Source organism: Nannobrachium achirus (genome assembly GCF_963921795.1).
Source record: "Nannobrachium achirus genome assembly, chromosome: 18".
NCBI lineage: Eukaryota > Metazoa > Chordata > Actinopteri > Myctophiformes > Myctophidae > Nannobrachium > Nannobrachium achirus.
In genome coordinates this window covers 20,214,477-20,239,946 of record NC_137825.1, presented here as the reverse complement: position 1 = coordinate 20,239,946, position 25,470 = coordinate 20,214,477, and the positions used below count along the sequence as shown (strand labels likewise).

General features: G+C 42.6%; 1 protein-coding gene across 1 annotated transcript in view; it reads right to left on the bottom strand.

The window, feature by feature from the left end:
- The window catches only part of vclb (vinculin b), a 47,190-nt gene that overhangs the window by 7,983 nt on the left and 13,737 nt on the right, over positions 1-25,470 (bottom strand). Inside the window, exons 2-12 of the mRNA XM_080747867.1 lie at positions 20,944-21,014; positions 16,256-16,406; positions 13,089-13,197; positions 12,096-12,218; positions 10,543-10,703; positions 6,923-7,013; positions 4,862-5,009; positions 2,950-3,103; positions 2,171-2,346; positions 1,291-1,481; positions 384-583 (exon numbers count right to left, since the gene is read on the bottom strand). Of these exons, the coding sequence (XP_080603993.1) occupies positions 384-583; positions 1,291-1,481; positions 2,171-2,346; positions 2,950-3,103; positions 4,862-5,009; positions 6,923-7,013; positions 10,543-10,703; positions 12,096-12,218; positions 13,089-13,197; positions 16,256-16,406; positions 20,944-21,014 (1,575 nt within the window). The remainder of the gene's footprint in view (positions 1-383; positions 584-1,290; positions 1,482-2,170; positions 2,347-2,949; positions 3,104-4,861; positions 5,010-6,922; positions 7,014-10,542; positions 10,704-12,095; positions 12,219-13,088; positions 13,198-16,255; positions 16,407-20,943; positions 21,015-25,470) is intronic.

The window sequence follows — 25,470 nt, the reverse complement described above, 5'->3', positions numbered from 1 at the left end:
ATAGTGAAGTGAGTTGTTAGTGAGTTGTCAAACCTCTGGTGTTTCTTTCTGCACAGTAAGAAAAAGCAACCAGCAGAGGGAGCACTTGTCTATGCCTATCATAGCATATTGTTGGTGTTGGCAGAAACCTTGTATGTCCAAAACCATTACTTTTCAGGAAATGGAAAAAAATAAATAAAAATAACCTGTGTTCAACAAGCTATTGTTAATACTCTTCATTGATTCAACATTTATAAAACCCACAGACAGACAACCACTTGCACTCAGCATAAAGAGCAGATCTACAAGCTCATAACGTGTAGCAATACAACACGTTGTGAGCTTGTATGATAAGAAATCCCGTCAGCGACGACATTGCGTTTCAAGTCTGCGAGCCGTCTTACCTTGAGCGCCTCCTGGAGCTGTTGAGCCACGGCGCGGGCCTGTGGCGAGTCCCCTTCGCCCCGCGCAGCCAGGTCTGCCAGCTGGGCCATGAGCTGCTCCACCTGCTCACACTTGCCCAGCAGCTCCTGTCTGTAGGGAGCCGGCAGGGAGTTGGCCAGCCGGTGGCCCTCTGCCACCAGCCCACGGATGGCTGCCTGGCCTGGATGGACACACACACACACACACACACAGTCAATCTTAAAAGATATTTGTTTGGTCTTTTCTGCCTTTATTTATAATGTATCTAGTAGAGATGGACAGGAAACGGGGAGAGAAGAGATGGGGAGAGACATGCAGCGAAGATCACCGGGAACAGGGCTCGAACCCGCGATGCGCTGCCAAGGCTACATTAGAGCCTAAGTGCCCTGACCGCTAGGACAGCGGTCCAGGCCAGCACACACAATCTTGATCCTCCTCTCATTTTCTTTTACTTTATAACTGAACACTAAATGAAGGAGTTGTGGAGGACTCATTTATATTTTATACTTTGTATGATGGTGATGGAAAATATCCACTCTATAAGCTTACAAGCGGTCATGACATGGTGTGAGCTTGTACAGTACATCTACATTTTCAGAAGATGTTTTGAATTCTTATGACATATTTCTAAGTGGCTCCAGGGCAGAACAGTGACCCTTGAGTTTGTTTTATAAACAATGTAATAGCCAGGCCTCAGAAGAAGACAAGAAAACTCAGACATTAAAATTATGAGGTCGGAGAATCCTAGTGGAATGTGGTGTAGTAAAGCACATTACATACGTAAATAGAACCTGTAGCCTACAATTCAGCCACAAGAGGAATGGAGGAATGCGAGTGAGTTTGTGTGTGGGAGAATGTCGGGATTAGGATGATGATAACCAGACGTACCCACACCGCTGTCATCCACGTTGGGGTTGTCAATCCAGCGCTGTGCCTGTTCAATCTTCCCCTCCAGGTGAACGGCTGCCTTCGCAGGCCGACTGTTGGCGACGGCTTTGCTGGTTTTGGATTGCAGGTTCTGCAGTGCTGTGGCGATATGCTTAGCCAAAGCTCTGGCCTCTGGGGTGTCACCTTTACCCCTGTGAGTGTTGAAAAGTAAAAATAAATCTCAGTAAAGAAACATAGCGGCAAGTCACATTAAACACTTAAATCCTATATATTTGGTTGACTGGGTCCCCCAGGAGTCTATACTTGGACCCATCTTTTTCCCCCCTCTAAACCAAATCTATGATGAAAATAGCTTAAGTTCACAATGTTTTTTATGATTTGTAAAAGTTCTTCCCTCACAAATCATTGTTTATTGTATGAGTCATCTCTGACCATAAGAAAGAAGAAAGTTATCCTGGGCCACCTACCAAAGCACATAACTCTTACAAAAGTGTACAATCTGAGGCCTTGAAATTATAACTCATATCATGTTCCCACAGTGGGAACTGAATTTGGGAAACATGCTTTTAGTTGTGCTGCACCATTCTCTAGGAATATACTACAAAATATTTAAAGCTAGATTCCCTCATTGCAATTGATCATTTTAATGAACAAATAAGACATCGGCTTGCCAAAGAGTGCCCATTTTTTAATCTAATTTCTAGTTAAAAATGTATTATGCTTTTATTTCTTCTATGCTGCCTTCTCGGTCAGGTCCCGCTTGAAAATGAGACGTGGTTTTAACATACTGGATACATTAAAAAAAGATTATGGCAAGCCCATAATAGGGGCGCTAGGGTTCATGTGGTTTACAAACATTTCCCACTAGTCAACCACTTACTGTCTTCTGAGTTCAGAGAGCTTGGCGGTGAGGCTAGCAATCTCTCCAATCGAGCGCAAGATGTCTTCTCGTTCCTTGGGATCTTCACACATATCAGCAATCTTCTTGGCCTCGAGGAGGAGCGCCCTGATGTTCTCCTCGCCCTCCGGGCCACCGTTGGGGTCTGCCAGCCAGTTCTGCAGGGGCATGACGAAAGAAAAGAACACTCAAAACACAAGTCAACACTTTTCACTATCATTTCATAGTTTGACATATTATCAACATATTAAAGCAGGTAATTTCAAGAATAAGAATTGTGTGATATATGGCAGTGCAGTGATTGTTTTTTGAACTCTGGACCACTAGCATATTTTTAAGAATCCTCAACACTACCCCAGCCCACCTCCCCACAACAATATGTATATCGTCACTGTCGGGCAAAACCTTGTATCTCCAAGTTTCTTTTTGTTTTCATGAAGTAAAGCCCTGCTTCATCATACAAGACTGTCACACAAAACTAGTGAAAACAGCAGATCTACAAGCACACAACGCCTCGCGATGCGGGGCGTTGTGTGCTTGTAGATCAACTATTTTCACTAGTTTAAATCATTTTCAAAATGATAAATACAAAACAAACGGTTTTAGACATACAAGGTTTCCACCCGACAACGACGATATGTTTGCTTTATAAGAAAGGCATATCACAATATATTTTCTTTAAACTTTTTTCATGCCATGGACCACAAGTAGCCTGGGGACCGCTGGCTGAGAACCACTGAGGAATGTCTCAATGAGCTCACCTGGGCAGCATCAATCCTCTTAGCAATAGCCTGCTTGGAGTTAGTCATGGCTTCCAGTTTACGGGCAGCATTTTCCACCTTGCCTGTAAGCACATCCAGACCCCCAGCCACCTGCTGGGCTTTCTGCATGGCAGCCGGAGATGCACCTTGACCCCTGGGGACGGTACAAAGAATACTGTATTTAATGCAACATTCTGGAACAATGCTAGGCCATGCATTTTCCATACCATGGTTTGTTAAAAATCTTTGTGGAAGACACTTTGATTCCATTATTGTTAGTACGGTATGAAAATAAGACAATTCAGACTTGAAACGTGCTTGAGATCCAACACACTACTGTAAATACCAGTAAGACTCCCTAATCGGGAGATAAGCGACCGTAGGTCACTTATCTCCACAAATAGGGCAAAAATTTGTTTTGCCAAAATCTTCCTGATCCATGTTGATGACATGAGTGTAGACATACTGTGTAGTGATTTTCGTGGAGGTGGCGCTATATGGGAGAGATTCATGTTGATGGGATGAGTGTAGACATACTGTGTACCGATTTGCGTGATTTTAGGGCAAAAATTGTAGGAGCAGTGTCCAAAAATGTGTTTTGCAAGAATCGGCCTCATGGTGGCGCTAGAAGAGGGCCATGTGAGAAATGAGGGGTGGGGTCTCCGCGCCGCCAAGGCGGACGAATAGGTACCGGCCCCGGCTGTCCCGATCGCTCCTAGCCGGAGTTACGGCATTTTATGTGAGCTGCAGTTTAGGGGGTCCTCCACTGGGGGCGCCACCACTTTTGCATCCGTTCTGGAGCACCAGGAGTCGGTGGTCCCCGGGAATTCCCCGTGAGCAGCCCCGTTGGGGTGGTCATTTGGTCAGTTTAGCACATTTGGTCATTTTTTACATCTGGGGGTCCCCCAGGGACCTGGGGGTCCCTGGAGCTCCGGGGGTCCTTGGAGGTTGTAGTTTGGCAGGTAAGGAGTGTGTGTGCAAAATTTGGCATGGATCGGGGCAACGGTTGCGGAGATATGAGCAGGGCAAGAGTGTGACGTGTGACTGACGGACGGACTCACTCACGGACAGCCTGTGGAGGTTTTGGTAGTAAATGCGACCTACGGTCGCAATCATTGTGTGGTTGTGGATTAACTGGCTTATTAAAACCACAAAATGATATTTAGCATTCACTCAATTATTCAGGTATGTTCAGTCATGTTTTCATGACTTCTGGGAAAATGTCAAATGCAAAACCGGAAAATAATAAAGCTATTAACGGAAAAACTGTATGTTTATTTATGATCTATGGCCGAAGCCGTGAGTAGACAATACCATGTTTGATACCAATATTTTCCTTGAATAGTCCTTGAATATAGTGCCTCCAATATTTGAATGGCTCCGTTACAAGACAAAGAAAGCTCAATGGGATATCTCAGTTTGTAAAGAAATTCAGAAATTAGATTATGGATTAATACAAGACAGCTGCTTTTAATCTTGCTGAGGCGTCCCTGGCGGCAGCAAGAACTTAGATCCCATAGGATATCACTTACAGTACTCTCTCGTGCTATAATCCTCACTAACATGCTTAGCACCTTACACTTCCCATTTAGCACGGAAATTGATGCTACTGTGTATCCCAATCAAATTACCCAATGACAATTCAATTTGGGTATGTAGGAACATGTTATAGCTACAAGACATGGGTGTGTCCTAAGGGTGCAAACTCAAGAGATCTACAAGCGACGCATTCTGAGCTTTTAGTTTGGCTATTTTAGCGATTCCTAGCATGACACTGTTGTATGACGTATGAAAAAAGGAGGAGATAAAAATGGCTATGTAGGAAAATGTGTCATAGCTAAAAGACAAGGTTGTGCCAAACACAAGTCAAGTCCGGATGGCTTGAGAGAGGTGTCGTCAGCCTGTTTCATACCTGGCCCGCATCTCAGAAACCTGATCAGTCATCTGGCCCAAGGTTTTGGCTGTGCCCAGGATGTCTCTGCGCTCCTTCCCAGCACACAGCTCTCCCACTTTCCCAGCTTCGTCCAGGATCTGACGGATGGCCTGCTCCCCGGCATCACCTTGAAACAACAACATGCATACGCTTCAACTCAAACTCCACTTTATTGCCACATCCTAAGTTTACAGATGTAAAAGAGCAGGTGAAATTATTGAGCGGTGCTAACCGCTCCTACATCTGGCTTTGTCTGTCTGTCTGTCTGTCTGTCTGTATGTATGCATGTCCGTCCCGTAAAAGCTGGGCATTGGCCAAGCTCCGTGGGACGTTTAATGAAATGATCTCATAAAAAAGCCACCGCTCACTTCACACTGGGTGTGATTTTATTTGTGCTAGCTACCAATGAACTGCTTTCTCATTACTTGCGCCAGCAGAGCACGCAAGTACTGAGTTCGGTGGTGTATCTGTCACACCTCTGTGTTTATGCCCGTAGCCAATCAGGGACCAGCATTCCTGGTGAAGTCACCATCAACAGCCAATGAGGAACCAGTATTCTTGGTGACGTCACCATCAACAAGTGCGACCCAATATAAATAACAAGGCGCGCGAGTGCATGAGGCTCAAGTTGGCACCTCGACAGAGTACAGGCTAGTTTTAAATAAGAAGAATTTGCACAAGTCTTTTGTGCAAATAAAATACATATATATAGTAGCAAACATGTATATTCCATACATGTATAAAATGTATGGAATGGGATTGTATTCACACAATCATATTACATACACATACAAGTGATATATAGTGACAATAAAAGTGGAGCATGTAAAACTGACATAGGCCATGGTGCTATCTAATGTCAAATTCACACCAGCAGCGGTGAGCAAATGTGCATAGTGCGGACATATGCAAAATAGGCGTGTCCAAGGTATGAATGTCACGCTCATAAATAGGCGAGCTGTGGTCCAGCGAGAGCTCTGCTGCTCCCAGCGGCTCCCAGCTAGCAGCTGTGCCGGCACGAAAGCTCACGAGTAGGGAGGAGAACTGGAGAAGTACATTCACTCAATGCTCATCTCTGGAGGCTTGTTGTAAACGGTCTATACATTTTAGGGTAAGAAGTAGGGCAGTCGCTCAAGCTTGATTCATCTCACACCTACAGCTGCTTTGTTATCAATATTGGGTACTCCCATATGGTAGTCTGTCGCTGTCCGTCTCAAGTGGCGTCCAGTATGTACGCCTAGTCTATGCCTAATTCAGAGCACAGCGCGCTTCTGGTTGACTGCCGCTCTCTCTCTTGCGCAAACACAGCAAAGTTGAGAGAAATTCAACCTTACCGTGGCCAACGTGTGGCAAGGCAGAGTGGCAGTGAATCAGAATCTCTGCTGTTTAATGACTCTGCCTCTTGCCATGGAGGGGAAAGTGGTGATGGGTCGCTCCTCTCCATAGACAAGGCATCGAACCTCTCCTTTTTCTCAGAACGTGGAAGCTAAATACCATTGCTGATGTGAATTCAGCGTAAAGCAGGGTCTCTCACTCTCACTCTCACTCTCACTCTCACTCTCACTCTCACTCTCTATATATATATATATATATATATATATATATATATATATATATATATATATATATATATATATATATATATATATATATATATATATACAGTATTTTCTGGACTATAAGGCGCACCTGACTATAAGGCGCACTGTCAATGAATGGTCTATTTTCAAACTGTTTTCATATATAAGGCGCACCTGACTATAAGGCGCACATAATAGATGCTACCGTTGCGTTATGCATCCAACAGATGGAGCTGTGCTAAAGGGAATGTCAATGTCAATGAATGATCCATATATAAGGCGCACTGGACTATAAGGCGCACTGTAGTTTTTTGAGAAAATTAAAGGCTTTTAAGTGCGCCTTATAGTCCGGAAAATACGGTATATATATATATATATATATATATATATATATAGATGCATCTATCCTACCATTCTTCTATTAATTTATTGCAGAAGAACAATTTTCTTTTTTCATTACCTGCTTGAGCATTTGGGTCCCTCAGCCAGTTCTTGGCATGGGCCATCTTGGAATCGATCAGCCCCAGAGCTCTCTTCATGGCCTCTGTGTCCTTGGGGCCAAGGAGGAGGTTGATAAAAATCAATGCATGGCTTGAAACACAATCAATGCATCTCAACAAACACAAGAAAAGTAGTCCCTCCATGCCTCAAACAATACATCATCTTTAAATCATGGTCTATGAATTTATTTAAGTTTGATGGTGAAGAGATTCCTTATACAGTCAAGACTCAAGGCTTATGAGAATAGTTCTGTGTTGTGACGAGTCATGCATTCTGGCATGGGCACATGTTTGTACAAGGTCGGATGTGTGATTATCATTATGGAAATTGGTCACAACATAGTCTAAATATAGATCAAACAAATAAGCTCAGTGATTTGCATGTAGAGAAACACTGCAGAATCTAGTCATGACTGTGACAGCAAACCTTTGTAAAACATTCCAATAGAACACACATCCAGCAACCATCTTCAATGCACAGCATTACTACACGGTAAAGTCCTTAAGTGTTCATTTATCCTCAAAGAAAGTAGCGACGGGGACCCATAAGGGTCCATTTGATTCAATCTTTACTCTCTTCTGAGTTTAATGAACAGAACGTAAAGTCTCACATCTATCAGGCTCAACCTTTGGCGGCGCATGCCATTTCAATAACTCTGTCAATAAAGAGTGTGAGTCACATCGTGAAAGTCAAATAACGGTTCATTGTATCTCAATCAGAGCGGATGGAAATACAACAGCAACCCATGATTTATACTTGGTCGCACGAAAGTAGCAGATCTACAAGCTCACAACACGTCGCAGCGTGGCGCATTGTGAGCTTATATATCTGCTATTTTTGGTGCACAACACTGGCGCGCAGCTAAGTACAAATCCGGCTCGAGACCAAGAGCATCTGGCATTGACAGTGAGTCCATTCATTTGCCAAGTGTGCAGAACAAAGCAGCGTTCTATGAGACATGTGGCCCAGTGGGAGACAGTGGATGACTGGGTGCTGAAAGTGAGCTTGATTTTCATGGTACAATAATAGAGCTACACATAACGCAAGCGACTGTTCTCTATAATTCCCCTCATGTGAGTCTAATGATTATCGGGTTTTCAAAGAAATGCTGCACTCTGTGCCACATCTTGTTTATGTGGCTGCAGACCAAAAGAGGGAAACGTTTTCTTTCACTTTCAACATGCAGTGATATGCATACCCTTTTAAAATTAATATTATATTGATTTGAACAGCTTGGCATGTGTAATAATGGCTGTTGACTGACGCATAGCGGAACAAGGAATAAAGAATAAAAAAGGGTGTGGAGGGGTGTGAAGTGATGTCATTACAGCGGTGTATGTTTAATGCCAGTGTGCATGATTCCAGTGACAAAGCTTGCTGGTAAGAGGGAGTTGGTGAGATGACAGATGAACGGAAAGGATCTTTGACCAGCCTATTCATATCTTATGCAAACACACACAATGCAGTCTAGAGCCCAACCCATACAGTATATAAGTTAGGCCAATATATAACGTCATTTCTTTTTACTACATCTATATAGGGCTTAAGTGGATATAACATTGGAAAACGGTGGTCTGGGACTCCCCAAAATCAGGATCGGACCCAAAAATCTGTCATCGGTCGGGCTCTAGTCTGCTCATATCTTATGCAAACACTCTCAATACAGTCACACCTACAGTACGGAATGATGCTACTCTGTATGCAAGGTTGAAGTGCATGGGATTAGTAATGAGGATTGTGTTAGAGGCCATATTAGTATTCATCAAGGGTTTTATCTTTGCATTTGATTAAACAAAAATTAGAACAAAATCAATATCATTGTGTTTCTTCTGTGTGCCCTTTTCCTATGGTTATTAAACGTAAGACCACATCAGGAACATTTGACAAATATTCTAATGAACCCAATCCATTAATATTGTTAATGAAATCACCGGTTTAGGACATCCACAAGACATGTATTGAAGGTTTAACTGGTGAGAAGGGCAAACTGTGCATTCCATACAATGTTATGTCACAAAGCAAAATCAAATGGTGAGAGGGGGTTGGGTCATAGACGGTCAAACTTTCAGCTACTCGATTTGCTCGACAACCCAAAAAAACCAAACACATTTTCATTCCATTAGCAGAGCTACAGTATTAACCACTTTCAACCAGTCGTCCCTATTTTTGGCATGTCATATAGGCAAAATCGAATGAAAATTGTCAAAAATGTAAAAACAAAACAAAACAGATAAAATAGCTGATCTACAAGCTTACAACACGCTGTGAGTAGGGCTGTCACAATTATTACATAATCGTCTAATCGCAATTATTTTAAGGAATCTCAATTATTTTTTCATAATCGTCATAATCGTTTCCATGTTGAGAAATGTTAATATACTGTAGTTTCAAACACTTTCAAAAAGTAGTGGAAATAGCAGATCTACAAGCTCACAACGCATCGCGACGTGTTGTGAGCTTGTAGATCGGCTATTTCCACTATCAATGTTCTTTTTTAAGTTGTCAAATATGTCAGTAAATTCTTGGTATATTTAAGTTAGGTGTCATAATTGCCAGGTGCAACTTCAAAGCCAAAAGCCAAACAGAAATGTAATTGTCAACGACAAATACACAATTATCGTTAATCGCGATTATTTGAGTGCCTATTAATCGTCATGTAAAATGTCATAATCGTGAAAGCCCTAGCTGTGAGCTTGTAGATCAGTTACTACTCAGAATTATAGGGCTAAAGTGGTTAAAACCCTAAGGCAGCATCATCTCACCCTGATAGTTCATAATGGTTTTTATGTCACATCCGCTGGGCTACTGAAAAGCACGCATGGCACAAGACAGCACACACATCTACCAGACATGCTGCTGCACAACCACAGGGCAAGACAGGTAAGGCTTACCTTCTACAGGGGGGAGGGAGGGGGGACAGGGGAGAAGGAAATGGTGAAAAGAAAGGAAGAACAACATAAATACAAAATGTTTCACCGGACACAAGAAGAGTACCATAACCAAGACCAACACAAATGAGTCCAGAAAGCCCAGGAAGAGAGGCACAGTCAGGAAGTTCATTTGGAGAGTAAAAAAGGGACATTGGAGGGGCAGTGCATGCTAAGCAGAAGGAATGCAGGGTAAAGGAGGGGCGTAAAGTCCAAATAAACCAGCTACGCAGATACCTGCTTAAATGGAAACATGTGACAATAAAATAATTGTAAATAGCAATGCAACAACGGACATTTTGATCTCTTAATAAGGTTATCCTACAAGAAAAACAAACAAAATGTTTTTTTTTTTATCAAGGAAGGTAAAAATACTAAATGAGGTTAGTGTTCAGCCTGTAGCCTTACCCTGAGGCATTCTGGGAATGTGCGAGAGAGCGCAATTGAGAGGATGTGTTGGGGAACGAAATGCAAGTTTTGCTGTGTATGATCCCTGCTACTAATTTTGAATTGCGTGAGCCCAAACGGACAATGCACACAAACAATGGCTTTAATAGGAAAGACACACAGTCTCGCAACAGTGTGTGTAAAAAGTAAGCGCTTTCGATTAAACGTGGTGTTTGCATAATCCACATTTGCGTTATGTATGTACCTTGTTCGCCCAGGCATCCTCGTCCCAGGACGTGAGCTGTAGAACTCTGATGATCTCATTTATCTCAGCACTCATCTTCTCAAAGGTGAAGTTGCGGTTCTTCAAGGCTTCCTCAACACCCTGGCTACCAGAGGTCTTTGTCGTCACAAAGATTTTGATGCCTATGTGGGGCATAATAATTTGGGGTTTGGGTTAGTCATGTAATAATACACTGGAGGTCATACAATACCGTCATTGTCTCCTAAAATGTATAATCAAAACAAATGTGTTCAAATCGAATAGATTTGACAAAGCTGACCTTAAATGTGTGTCCCTTTCTTGGGGACTCTAGGGTGCCCTGTCGTTAAAATAAGAGCCATCTAACTATTCATTTACCGAATGCCTGTCCATCCGCCGTCCGACCGTCTGTCTGCATGCTGACATCACTGATACTTAACAAGTGTTGCCACCATGGTAACAATGCCCAACTGACATCAACAAAGCCCAACTGACATCACTGACTGACATCACTACAGTTCCCAAATTTGGAGATGACATCACATACTGGCCTGGACACGGAACACCATATATGGGCATAAAAGAGTGCCAGCCAGACAGACGGATACAACGGGTATTGCACAACTGGACATCGATGGGGACTATTCTGCCCCCAACGGTCGGGCACCGGTCTGGGTTCTCCAACAGTACTTCTGAGACTCCTGCATTCAATCCCTCATCACACACCCCCGGGCACAGGTCTAGTTTATATTAAACAACCATACACACCACCACAGCATGACATTTCTACCACAATTGCTACAGTCTGGTGGCTAAGATCTTTCATTTTCACATTAACTACAGTCCAGCTCTGAAATCTGTGAATGATTTAACACTATTTCCTGGCTCCAGTGCCTGAATCCCTATGCAGATTTAAAACAAAATGTAATTCAAACTGTCACTCGGGTTACGGGTCAGCAGATTCCAGCCAAGCAACGTGGAAAAACATGCAAATAGAGTTGTGTGAGAACATAATAGAGAGCTACAAATGCACCTACGTTTCTATAAATCGCGGATGACCACAAGAGACAAGAGCATAACACTGAATATCATCACTGTCGGGCAGAAACCTTGTATCTCCAAGTTTCAAATTTGAACGTTTTTTCGTAAAGAAAAGCCCTGCTTCATCACACAAGATTGTCGCACAGGACCAGTGAAAATAGCAGTTATACAAACACACAACGCCTCGCGGTGAGAGGCGTTGTGTGCTTGTAGATCAGCTATTTTCACTAGTTTAGATCATTTTTAAAATGATAAACACAAAGCAAACGTTTTTTGGTCATACAAGGTTTCCACCCGACAACGGCGAATCTGCGATATAATACATGTATAATACTGGTCACAATGTCTCTCTCACACACACACACACACACACACACACACACACACACACACACACACAAAGGTTGAAGTTGCTGTGCCCAGAATTGCTGTGCACCGTCTCTGCAGTGTAGAACCTACTATAGAACCTACATTATGAGTTAAAGAGAGATTGAAGTGGAGCGTGGTTATATTACCTGATATGAGGACGGGCAGCAGCTCTTTAACGGTGTTCATGGAGTTCACCAGCATCACACGGTGTTCCTGGTGAGTCAGCTCCTGCTGTCTCTCATCTATCATCTTGGCCATCTTCGTCATCCCTGGACACATGCAGGCAACAAACATGAAGAACACACACAGAGAACACTAGGCCTGGGAAATACAGCGATATTATATCGATATATTCTGAAACGAGACTAGACACTATCTGGGATTTGGCATATTGTATCATCATGGTATCACATAAGTGTAATATTTTCCCTGGCGTTAACCACTAAAGTCTCAAATCTTATTTTACACTTAAAATAGTCGATCTACGGGCTCACAACAATCCAGAGTGCAGACCAAATGGGCATGTTTTTAAACGGTATAATTTCACCATAACTAAATTCTCCAAAAATGACTATAACAGACATTTTCGAGTGAGTGAGTATTATTATAACCATATATTTATATCTCCCCAAAATGAATTAATTTCTGACAGGCTTGTAAAGGAGCTACCCAGACCAGATTGTAACGTGATAAGTAGTAGACTAGAGCAGGAGTCTTCAACAGGGGGTCCGGGACCCCTAGGGGGTCCTCACAGTTACTACAGGGGGTCCTTCAAATCTTCTAATCCTTTTTATATTAAAAACTTGAACCATAGTGTCCATATTCTGAGAACTGTAGCCAATTGTAGATAGGCTATTTTCAGCAAAGAGGTTTGGTGTAGAGGGGAAAAAGAGCAGACTAAGTACAGAGTGAAAGGTCAAGTTTATTAAGTATTGACGGTTCAAGTATTAAGTATTGAGTGGTTAAATATCTGAAAACACAAATTGACATGAATCCAAAATACACTGATGATTGTGCAGTCAAACAATGAAACTATATGGAATCTATGATAAGGTTTTGGGGGTCCCTGCTTCATCTCTCTCTCAACTAAGGGGTCCTTGGCCTGAAAACGTTGAAGACCCCTGGACTAGAAGACCTACCAGGTCCAAGGTTCTTTGTGTACGTGATCAAGTCCTCCATAGACTCCACCACCTCTGCCACTGTCAGGTACTCCAGGATGCCTTTGCACACGCGTATGATTTTGCGCACCTGCAACAATGACAACATGAACACACAAAATCAATGCAGGTTGAAAACAGTGTTGATTTCGTTGACTAAATGATAACGAAAAATGTTTGACGTTTTTTTCACTGACGAAAACGAAATAAAAACTAAGCTGTGGTGACTAAAACTAAGACTAAATATATTGACAATTTCGTCAACAAAATAAAAACTAGACTAAAACGTTAGGGAGGGACTAGTGGAGAAGAGTCATTTTATGTTTGGTTGCTCTCACGTGTTGCATGCTGAAAATAGCAGATCTACAAGTGCAGATCTACAAACGCGTCGCAACGCGACGCGTTGTGAGCTTGTAGATTGGCTATTTTCAGCATGCAACCAAGTGTAAAATTCATTACGATTCCATCAAGCCCCACCAAAATACATTTTAGTTGACTAAATCAAATGTAGATTTAGTCGCCTAAAATCTTATGATATTTAGTCGACTAAAATTAGACTAAAACTAAAACTTTTCAGGTGACTAAATTATGACTAAAACTAAATTACATTTTATTCAAAAGACTATGACTAAAACTAAATCAAAATTTGCTGTCAAAAACAACTGGTTGAAAAAAAAAGTAACAAAAACATTTTATTCTCGCGGTGATGCGTTTATGGAAACCCCTCACTCACAGTCTAATAGCCCCTCGTTATACCGGCCGCTATTGGCATGCCAGTGTCTTTTGTTGCGCTCCCGTTTCCAGTCACGTGTGCATTCTGCCAGTGCTGGTTCAACAGATTCTGGCCCGTCACCACTTGGCTATACCGAGCTGTCCCTGACCTGTATTCACACACAGCAAGCCACCGCTGACTGATCCCTCCTGCTGACTGCTGCAGACAGCAGTGGGAGGCCCAGTGGTGGGGAAACTACTCCAAGGTTTTACTTAAGTAAAAGTTGAGTAAAAGAATTTGCATCAAAATGTACTTAAAGTACCAAAAGTAGAAAGTATTCGTTATGCAGAAGGTCCTAATTGAAGTTTTCAAATGTATACAAATATTTTGAAAATAGCAGATCTACAAGCTTTTAGATCGGCTATTTTCAAACGGCCGAAATGTATATAGGGCTTAAGTGATTAATATATGTTTTGTAATAATCAAAATCTAAAAAAAGTAACTAGTAACTAAAGTTTTCAAATAAATGTAGAGTGGAGTAAAAGTACAATATTTGGATCCGAGATGTAGTGGAGTAGAAGTGAAAGTATTGGAAATTGGAAATACTCAAGTAAAGTACAAATACCTCAAATCAGTAATTAAGTACAAATACTTAAGTAAATCTACTTGGTTACTTTACACCACTGGGGAGGCCTGCAGTCCCGCTGAGAGCCGATCCATCCACCGCTATTTCACCCCCACCCCATTTAACACTCTGAAGGAGTTATGCGTGTGTGTGCACGTGTGTGCACGTGTGTGAATGTGTCAAAGAGATAATGAGAATGAATCTCAGTTTCACAAAAGCATTAATGTGTAACACACGACGCAGATGATCTATCCACCACGCCCTTCAAACAAAGGATGATTTCTGCAGCACTGACTCAGCCTTTACCTGGACAGTGAACCTTGTTATAATGACTGAGAATTCCCCCATGGCAATATCGGTACGGTAAGACATGCCACTGGGGCTTCACTCAGGGTCCCCACACATTTTTACCAATTAATTTCCAAAACTTTTCCAGAATATTTAACCCGATTTCCAGGACTATATAACAATAATTCAGCTCAATAACGAGTCGCTTACTCCTATGCGCAATGCCCAAAGACAGTGGTTCTCAAACTTTTCTGGCCGTGACCCCCGAAATAATCATATTTTAACTGAGGACCCCAGCACCCTGACGAGCACTAAGAGTTGAGGAATTTTGTTTAACACGGTTTCATGGTGAAAATAGCCGATCTACATGCTCACAACGCCTCGCAACGCGAGGCGTTGTGAGCATGTAGATCTGCTATTTTCAAAATATCTGTCTCTAATATTTGACAATTTGGCCAATGTTTCATTTGTCATTTCTGAGGTTTTAACAAAATCAATAACCAAAGACAATGCACAGCTAATTTTTCCAGGACCTTCCAGGACCCTTGATCAATTCCAAAACTTTTCCAGTACTGGAAAAATATTTTTCAAATTTCAAAATATTTCCAGGAATTTCATGACCGTGGGAACCCTGTTCACTTCACTAGCCAGAAACATCTCTGTTTCCTTAAGCGGGCAGTACACTCGCTATGAAGTAGAACAGGGCTGCAGCTGAGGTTTCATTCATTTGAGTTATTCAATACATTGCCAGCATGTCGTTGTGACCATAATAGTTCTATTAGAATTCGATTCTAATCCAACTGTATGCTTGTGTGACTCCAGATCTTTTAAGGGAAGAGATGTTGAACTAGCGAAAGCCTACAAGGATGTCCTCACATGATCAGTCACGCTTTAAACAAGTATGTGTAGGTTCTTATTGAGTGCCAACATGGCTTCCTCTATTTGCTTCTCTTCAATCACAACAGAGAGCGAACTCAGCCATGCCAGGCTGCATGCCCCAGTAGTGCAGGGCCTTAATGTGTAGGTTCTTATTGAGTTTACTGGCAGCAGTGTTTTAGCCAGGTGTTCTGAAAGATGAAAACTTCTAACGTATCCGCTAGAGCCAGACCGATATATCAGTTTCCCCAGGCGGGTGACGCGGGTCCCCAAATAATTTTGGGGGGTCCCCAGATGATTAACTTATTGCACAACATTGTTTTCTCACTCAAAAATAAACAAACCAACATAAAGTTTAAGTGTATAGACTATAGAGGCTATCTGCACATTTCTAAAGTGACAATTTAAGGACTTTTTAATGCCTCTAAAATGGCAAATTAAACATTGGCCAAATTGTCAAATATTAGAGGCTGAAATTGTGAAAATTAGACGATCGAAAATATGATTATTTTGGGGGTCGCGGCCACTGGTCTAGGTTAACTCTCCAAAATCGTTTTCAGACCCAAAATTCTTGCACGTGTCTCAGCGAGTCTCAGCGAGTAGTAGTGCACAGGCCGCTTTAGGCTTACACTATTACAGCAACCGTACCTCGGCCTCGTCAAAGGTCAGGAGCAGGTCAGAGGTTCCAGAGAGGATGCCCCGGGAGCCGTCGATGAGGTAATCACGAGCGGGTACCGAGTAGGGATCGGCTTTCAGCATGGATGCAGCCTGGACCAGTTTGGTGCAGGCATTTTCAACCCTACGGGAGGAGAAGGAGAAGAAAAAGGTCTTAAGGATGGTGATGAAAAAACAAGAACAAACTTAATAGGCCTGTCACAATTATTACATAATCGTCTAATCGCAATTATTTGACATAATCGCATTTATTTGACATAATTGCATTCATTTTGTCATAATCGTCATAATCGTTTCCATGTTGAAAAACTTTAATATATTTTCAAAATAGTGGAAATAGCAGATCACAGCTCACATCGCGATGCGTTGTGAGCTTGTAGATCGGCTATTTCCACTATTCACTATCAATGTTATTGTGTAGACCTGGTGCTACCTAGACATTCTTTTACCTTTAAGGCCGGGACGCTCTCTGTGTCACATTAGTATTTGCTATCAATCGTTAATCGCAATTATTTGAGCGACAATTAATCGTCATGTAAAATGTCATAATCGTGACAGCCCTACAAAAAAAGGAAACAACAGGGAAAAAAAGAAGACATGCATAGAGCCTAGAATGTCATGCTTCATGGTGACAAATAGATCTCAAAAAAGCCAGATGGGCATTACAGCATCATGGAACCAGCTGATTGTTCAAAGCAAGAATTTCACATAGCCGTAGCCAGCCTAGCTAGCCATAACACACACAGTGAAATCCGGAATGTTCATTTAACTCAGAGTGTATAAAATAACCCCAAATTTACACAATGCAGTGACAGAGCTTTTTATTTCATGGATCCATTCTTCATGATCATGATCTAGAGCCCGACCACTATATCGCAAGACCGATATCATCAACCTATAGCTGGCATATAGCAGGTATAATTTACAATATCTGCCTGTATTGATATATTTTGGGGCGATAAGAAAATTCGGAGAGGGGCAGATTATAGGAGCTTCATGTCATTACATAGTTTGCCCAGCAGAGCGCCCTCAGCATGACTCCACGGGTTAACACAACCTTTACCAGGGTCTGTAACACTCGTCTTCACACTGAAGTCTCTGGCCTGAGTATGAGACTATGGTTTATTTACAAGGATGCCGTGCAAAAACGAAATGTCTGAAATATCTCTCCAGATGCATGGGTATCTCACGTCGGTGTTTTGAGCCCAAATATCAACTGGATCGGTAATAAATAAATGGACCCAAAATTACAGTATCGGTCGGGCTCTTGCTCTACTACATTGCACTAAAGCAAAATGTTATTATGCAAGGCGCAGATGGATACCAACTCCCATAGAAATGGTACGTTTCTTTCCGGGAGTAACATACTGTAAGATTATGATGTTTGGTAAGTGTTTTGGTAGCACAATGCAGAGAAGAGCATCTGCAGAGCACAAAATGCAAGCTCAGTGCCGTGGTTGGATTCAGCGCTGCTGTACATGATGCCACCTGCATGTGAAAGGCTCCAGGGATTGCACACACACAGAGAACCAGGCAGAGAGCCAAGAACTTACACATGTTCCAATTCCCACAGAATCCCGGCTTCCTCCTACCATGGCCCGCAGGCCAAACGTTCCTCCAGTTAAATAGGGGGGAGCATTATCAGTATTTTCCACAATCTAAAAAAGGCCAGACAATCGGAGCTAAGTTTCCATTTATTCCAAGGCTAACAGGCTAATATATGTGCATATTAACATCAAGGATTGTGTGTGTGTGTGTGTGTGTGTGTGTGTGTGTGTGTGTGTGTGTGTGTGTGTGTGTGTGTGTGTGTGTGTGTGTGTGTGTGTGTGTGTTAGGGATGGGACGATATGACAATTTCAATATCACGATGATTGTGACCAAAGAAATCGCGATTTACGATATTATCGCGATAATCTAAGTATCCCCAACATCCATTATCCTGGGGCGGAACATTTGCCAAAAAATAGCAGTTCTACAAGCTCACAACACGTGTTGTGAGCTTGTAGATCGGCTATTTTTTGGCAAAGACATTTGATAGAGAGTGAAAAAAAAGACTGTATCAAGGGTTTAAGTGGTACCACATATGCAGCTCGGCAAATGAAAGGTGAATTGATCCCAGTGCATGAAGGAGGACGATGTCACAATACATGAAATCTCCACGATACGATTATTGTGAGTGTTTTTTTTCACGACAAACGATAATATCGCTTATCGTCCCATCCCTAGTGTGTGTGTGTGTGTGTGTGTGTGTGTGTGTGCGTGTGCGTGTGTGTGTGCGTGTGTGTGTGTGTGTGTGTGTGTGTGTGTGTGTGTGTGTGCACAGCCAACAGTGCCCTTTAGCGTGCGCTAGCGAGAGACAAGACAGCCATGCATTAACCGGACCCCTTCCTCCTCAGACGCTATATTTAGTGAAGGTGACACATTCTGCTGCATGTGCTGATGGATGACGACAGGGTGACGATGTGACTCCGGGGCGCCAAATGTGTCGAGGCCTGATGACCTACGCCTGCCAATCCATTTCATCCCCCGACCTTGGGGTGCTCCCGTGTCCCGGGGTCCTGTCCCCAACCCACACACCCTACCCACTAACTGTAGTCACACGTTTAATAATAAGGGGAAGTGTTCAGAGAATAACAGCTGGGCTCAAGTTAATCATTTTGTCGAATAGGGATTTAGAAGTGATGGATTGAACTACATAATCAGGGAGTTATGAAGAGTATTTTAATACAATATAAATAGTACAAGTGCAAATATTCATTGAGAAATGTAGACCCTGGTGTCGGGTTGGACACATAAATGGTTGACAATGTCAATAAAGCTATTTGAAGCAGACGGCGCAACAGATTGGACACCGCCGACATCTTTATTGTAGTAACTTCAAACATGGTTGCAATTATCCTTTTCATTTATGTATTCATTGACTTGCTTATTGTCTCCACCAGCCGAAGGCTGAGGGAGAGTATGTTTTCCCCTCCGTCCGTCCGTCCGTCCGTCCGTCCGTCCTCGCAGTTTGTGAGCGCCTAATCTCAGTCGCCGTTGGCCCGATCGCTGCCATAGTGAGCACACACATTCCCTGGATGCCAATCTAGAACCTCTGCCCTAAATTTTTTAAATGGGCCTTTTCTAGCGCCACCTAGTGGCCGATGTTCGCAAAACACATTTCTGTGCACTACTCTTACAGATTTTGTCCAAAAATCATACAAATCAGTAGGCAGTATCTCGACAGTCATGTGATCGACACGGATCTGTCCGATTTTGCATATTCCATCCTGATTGGCTAAGATTGGCTTCCAAAGTTTGTAGGATCGAGCCGTTTGGAACAAAATGCCTCAAATCACAAACGCAAAGTGCGATTATCATGAAATCGCGCACACACGTTCCCACTAGGCCGAGGAAGAAATGCCACTTATTTTTTTTTAAATCAGCCTCATGGTGGCGCTATAACAGGCCGATTTGTGGTTTTACCTATAACTCCACCGATCAGTTTCAAACTTTGCAAGCACACTCCCTAGAAGCTAAGGATAAACCTTTGCCCTGCATTTTTCACATAAGCCTTTTATAGCGCCACCTTTGGGCCGACTTATGTAAAACACATTTTTGGATATTACTCCTTGAGATTTTATCCAAAAATCACGCAAATCGGTACACAGTATCTCTATAGTCATGTGATCAAGTCCGATCCGTCTGATATTTCATATGCCATCCTGATTGGCTAATATTAGCTTCCAAAGTTTGCCTGGTGGAGACCTGTGCTCGGAAGAGCACTGCTTCTAGTTTGTTCATTTATTCAAACGCTTCTAAAGTTGTGAACTAAAAGCAGATGTCAGTGTAGGGTCTTATGGGCATGGGGTCCACGTTTGAGGCCCTTTTTTTTTCTCTTGGGCAAAGGAGCCCCTCTCTGGGCAAAGAGTCTCCTGCTAGTATTTATATTACACTGAGGGCAAGACTGAGGCACTTAACATGCCATGTCTGACCTTTGCCTGGGTACAAACGGCCATTACTGCAACAGATAAAGAGAGAGAGAGAGGGAGAGACAGAGGGAGAGAGAGAGAGAGCCGGAGAGGCTGGTGGGTTGAACGTACAGGAAGTGTTATTTCATTTAAGGCATTGTGAGAAGTGTGACATCAATAAAATTTAGAACGTTTATAACAGGGGTCTTCAACAGGGGGTCAGGGACCCCTAGGGGGTCCTCACGAGTTACTACAGGGGGTCCTCCAAATCTTTGAGTTATAGAAACCTTTTTTTCTATTTTTTTTAGATTAACCACTTGAACCCTAGCGTCCATATTCTGAGAACCTAAGCCAAAAATAGCAGATCTACAAGCTCACAACGCCTCGCGCTGCGAGGCGTTGTGAGCTTGTAGATCGGCTATTTTTGGCAAAGAGGTTTGGTGTAGAGGGGAAAAAGAGCAGACTAAGTACAGAGTGAAAGGTGAAGTTTATTAAATATTGACGGTTCAAGTGGTTAAATGTCTGAAAACACAAATTGACACGAATCCAAAATACACTGACGATTGTGCTGTCAAACAATGCAACTATATGGAATCTATGAAAAGGTTGTGGGGTCCCTGCTTCATCTCTCTCTCAACTAAGGGGTCCCTGGCCTGAAAACATTGAAGACCCCTGGTTTATAACACAGAGAGACATAATTATGTTGCTTACTTGATAAAAGCTGGCGGCATGTCCCTTTTCATGATCTGGTCCTCTGTGGTCTGAACAGTCTCCTTCCCCACCTGGAAGACAAACACAAAGAAGATGAGTCACTGTTCAACAAGAATCCTGTATGACCTAAAAAGCAGTTGATTTCAAAAGGACTTTCTTTTATGCCTTTATTGATAGGACAGTAGACTGACAGGGAATGGGGAGAGAGATGGGGAGTGATACGCAGCAAAGGCCGTCGGGATCGGGACCCGAACCAGCAACACGGTGTCAGGCACATCAGAGCCTAATATGTGATATGCACCTGGACCGCTAGGCCAACAATATGTTCAATATTATCACTATGAATCTACTTCTTATGTAGACTACAGTTATGACATTATTGCCCGTAACAACTTCTTGGGCTGACAGAATCAACCGAATCGTGGGGGAACATGGTCTTTTTAAAGTCAATCTGCAGGTCTACTCTGTGACATGAAAAAGTTTGATATTCCGTCTCTGAAGGACGGACAACATTTCTGCACAACGCATTTCTAATTCATGATCAAGCAGTGTTGATTTTGTCGACTAAAACTATGACGAAAAATGTTTGTCGACTGTGTTTTTTTCACTGACGAAAACAAAATAAAAACTAAGCTGTGATGACTAAAACTAAGACTAAATATATTGACAAAAATAAAAACTAGACTAAAACGTTAAGGAGGGACTAGTGGAGAAGAGAGTCCTTTTTGTTGCTCTTAGGTGTTGTGAGCTTGTAGATCAGCTATTTTCAGCACACAACCAAGTGTAAAATCAGTCATTATGATGCCATCAAGGCCTGCCAAAATACATTTTAGTCTAAATCCTTATCTTATGATATTTAGTCGACTAAAATTAGACTAAAACTAAAACTTTTCAGGTGACTAAATTGTGACTAAAACTAAATTACATTTCATTCAAAAGACTATGACTAAAACTAAATCTAAATTTGATGTAAAAAACAACACTATGATGAAGAGAGAATTTAAAGTTCTTAAGGGAAAGAAAGCCAGGGAATGTAAGATGTTTTAAGTTTCATTTTTAATCATCGTTTCTTAGTTAGCAGGGTTAGGTGATGAGGGTGATGAGCCATGATTTGTCTCAACAAGTATGTTTCTCTGGAGTGGAGCCAGGCCTGAGCGAGGCTATAATGTGTAAAGCAGCTGAAAGCCACCTCCTGTCCCTCCCAAACACCAAGATGACTCACCTCCCCCCACCATGACCTCAGCCCAGTGGGGGGGGGAGACCCCACATACAACTGTCACGGGTGATGGGGGATTCTCAACCCCACCACGCAGGGCCACAGATAGTATGGTTGGATGACACCTCATGTGAGCACATGTTCTGACTGACACCCAACCACGATCCACACCATTTACTGTACATGATTCATTATTAATACATGATGAACATGTGTTTGGGTCCGATGCCACGCCCGGATTTTGGAGAGTTTGATTACAGTTTCTATTTGAGGACATTTAATAACTTAACATTATTCAACCACTTAATCCCCATTCAAAAGTATTCAAAAATAGCTGATATACAAACTCACAACTGTGCGAGCTTCCAGATCAAATGTAATATATCGTCGTTGTCGGGTGAAAACCTTGTATGTTCAAAACCGTTGGTTTTGCATTTATCATTTTAAAAAGGATTTAAACTAGTGAAAACAGCCGATCTACTGTCTATCTGCTGTTTTCACTACTTTTGTGCGACGGCCTTGTATGATGAAGCAGGGCTTTACTTTGCGAAAGAACATACACATTTGAAACTTGGAGATACAAGGTTTCCACCCGACAACGACGATATATATACTTTGCTTATAAAGATATACTCAAAAATAGGGACGCCAGGTTTAAGGTTGCTAAAGATCAGGACACATTGGCTACATACAGTAAGTGCCGCGGACTCCAGAACTTACGATGTCTGAGTCTAATGAAAAAGACATGATCGAAATCCCCCACCTCTGCATAAAGAACCACAATATGCAGGAGGAGCATTAAGCAGTAAGCACTGTCAAGTTGACTTTTACAGGCACCGTTACTCAACCTGACCCGACCGTCCGCCCACTCAGGGAGACAACGGAAAGTCCAGAATACATGACAGATATGAGATCATAAAGATGTTGAAAATGTCCAAAAAGCAATTTTCACATCTCCAAGAGTGTCATCACCATGATTTCACAGAGTGTCACCATGATTTCATAAGAGTGCAAAAGCTATTTGAAGTAATTGATATAAGCATAAAAAAGGTAGGTTGTAGATCAGCGACTTTGTGGTTTGTAGTTAACCAGATTAATCGATGTCATCAATTTAAACACATCAAAGAATTGTTTTACATGGATTCGTTGATATGTAAAATGATGTGTTTCCAGATTATTCAATGAACACAAAAAAAAAAAGTTAGCGGCTTATTAGCGACAGAAAAATCGTTACAAAAACATTTGGTAGTTGCGTGATTGCATGGCTATTGCCTATGCCAAGTTAAACAAACTCAAGAGTTCATGCGGTGGCACCTTGATTTCAATACCATTAGTGATGCTGAGCGGGGGCTGTTTGTGGGTGGGCCTTACAGCAGAGACAGCAGAGCCATTCCAGACAGCTGACGTGGACCACGGAGCCACTAATGGACCAGACAGACATACAGTACATCTCCTCATTCGCTTTTCATTGGAGACCAGGGAGAGTGCATTTGTGTGTGCGTGTCAGCGGGTGTGCATGTGTGTGTGTGTGTGTGTGTGTTGGGAAAGGGGGGGTGGTGGTGGTGGGGGGGGTGCCAGAGTAGTTATAAATTAGAACCAAAGGTTGTGCCAGGCTAAAACTGGAGCTTAGCGGCAGCCGGTCGGCTAGGGATGGGGCGATATGAAAGTGTCATATCACGATTATTGTGACAAAAGAAATTGCGATTTACGATATAATCGCGATAATCAAAAATCCATTAACCTGGGGCGGAACATTTGCCAAAAAATAGCAGATCTTACAAGCTCAAACAAGTTGTGAGCTTGTAGAACGGCTATTTTTTGGCAAAGACATTTGATAGAGAGTGAAAAAAGACTATCAAGTATGAATATTATAAGTACCTTTTACCAATTATAGAGGGTTTAAGTGGTACCGGATATGCAGCTCGGCAAATAAAAGGTGAATTGATCCCAGTGCATGACGGAGGACGATATCAAGATAATTTAAATCTCCATGATACGATTATCGCGAGTGTTTTTTATCACGATAAACGATAATATCGCTTATCGTCCCATCCCCGCGGTCGGCTCCGGGAGTTTTAAGTGGTAGCCTAGATACGATGCCATCCTCGGCCTGACATTCCACCCCTGAGTGGCTGTGAACAATAGCCAAAAACAACCCACTACTACACTGTTCCAGACCCGTTCAGCTGAAGGGCAGAGGGGCCTGGGGGTGAAGGCAGAGAGATGTAGGGCAACAGACGAGAGTAGTAAACATGAGTGTGTGTGTGTGTGTGTGTGTGTGTGTGTGTGTGTGTGTGTGTGTGTGTGTGTGTGTGTGTGTGTGTGTGTGTGTGTGTGTGTGTGTGTGTAAAAAAGAAAACAGGAAAGTCTTCCTGCAGCGGCACTACATAAAATAATACCCTCCCATGAAGAAAGCAACAGGGTTGCGTGCGCTGCCTTGTAAATTCTGACAAGTAGGACAAAGATTTTGCAACATCAACTGGCACACTGACTTTAGTTTTATAGGGTAACAACCCACAGAACATGTTTTGCTGCAATCTGCTGTAAACGAACAATGTACTGAGAGGGATATATATATATGTAGTTAAGGGATTAATGTTAACATATTGGTTATAAGACAATGTTACAAGTTATTACAAAGAAAGGCAGTGAGGCAGGAGATGAAGAATACAAACATCCTGTCACAGCGGTTCAGGTGTGAAAGCAGTTTGCCAATATGAGATGAAGAGTCTAGGCAGCAACTGATTACAAGTCTGAGTCATGGGACCTTCTCTGTCAGACACTATTTGACTCTGCGTGCGTGCGTGCGTGCGTGCGTGCGTGCATGCGTGCGTCCGTGCGTGCGTGCGTGCGGGACTGGGACGGAAAACTAAATGCTTTAAATTTGACTCAACACGACAATAATCAAACCACAAGTCCTACTGAAAGCATAAGAAATGAGTTGCCGTTTGCATGGCTTATCCGTTCGCTGAGCTGTTAAGACAACACTGGCACCCTATAAGGCAGCTTCTGACATGACCATGACTAAAGAGAAAGAACAAGAGGAAATCTGACATGGTGTCAGCTTACACTCTCTCCAATACCGGGCACAGTACAGGGCTAGAGAGTCCACACAACTGTCATCGGGGCAGACTGCCTATAATTCACGAGTGCTGCTGAGTCATATATCTCCTACTACAGCATAACGTTTTCCATCGCAGGAATAAAGATGAGCCTCTTAACGGCACAATCTACCACTCCCCTTCTGTCTTCCTCCCCCCCCCCCCCCCCCGAGAAGGCCCTTCCTGTGGTCTGGACTCGAGAGTTCAAAA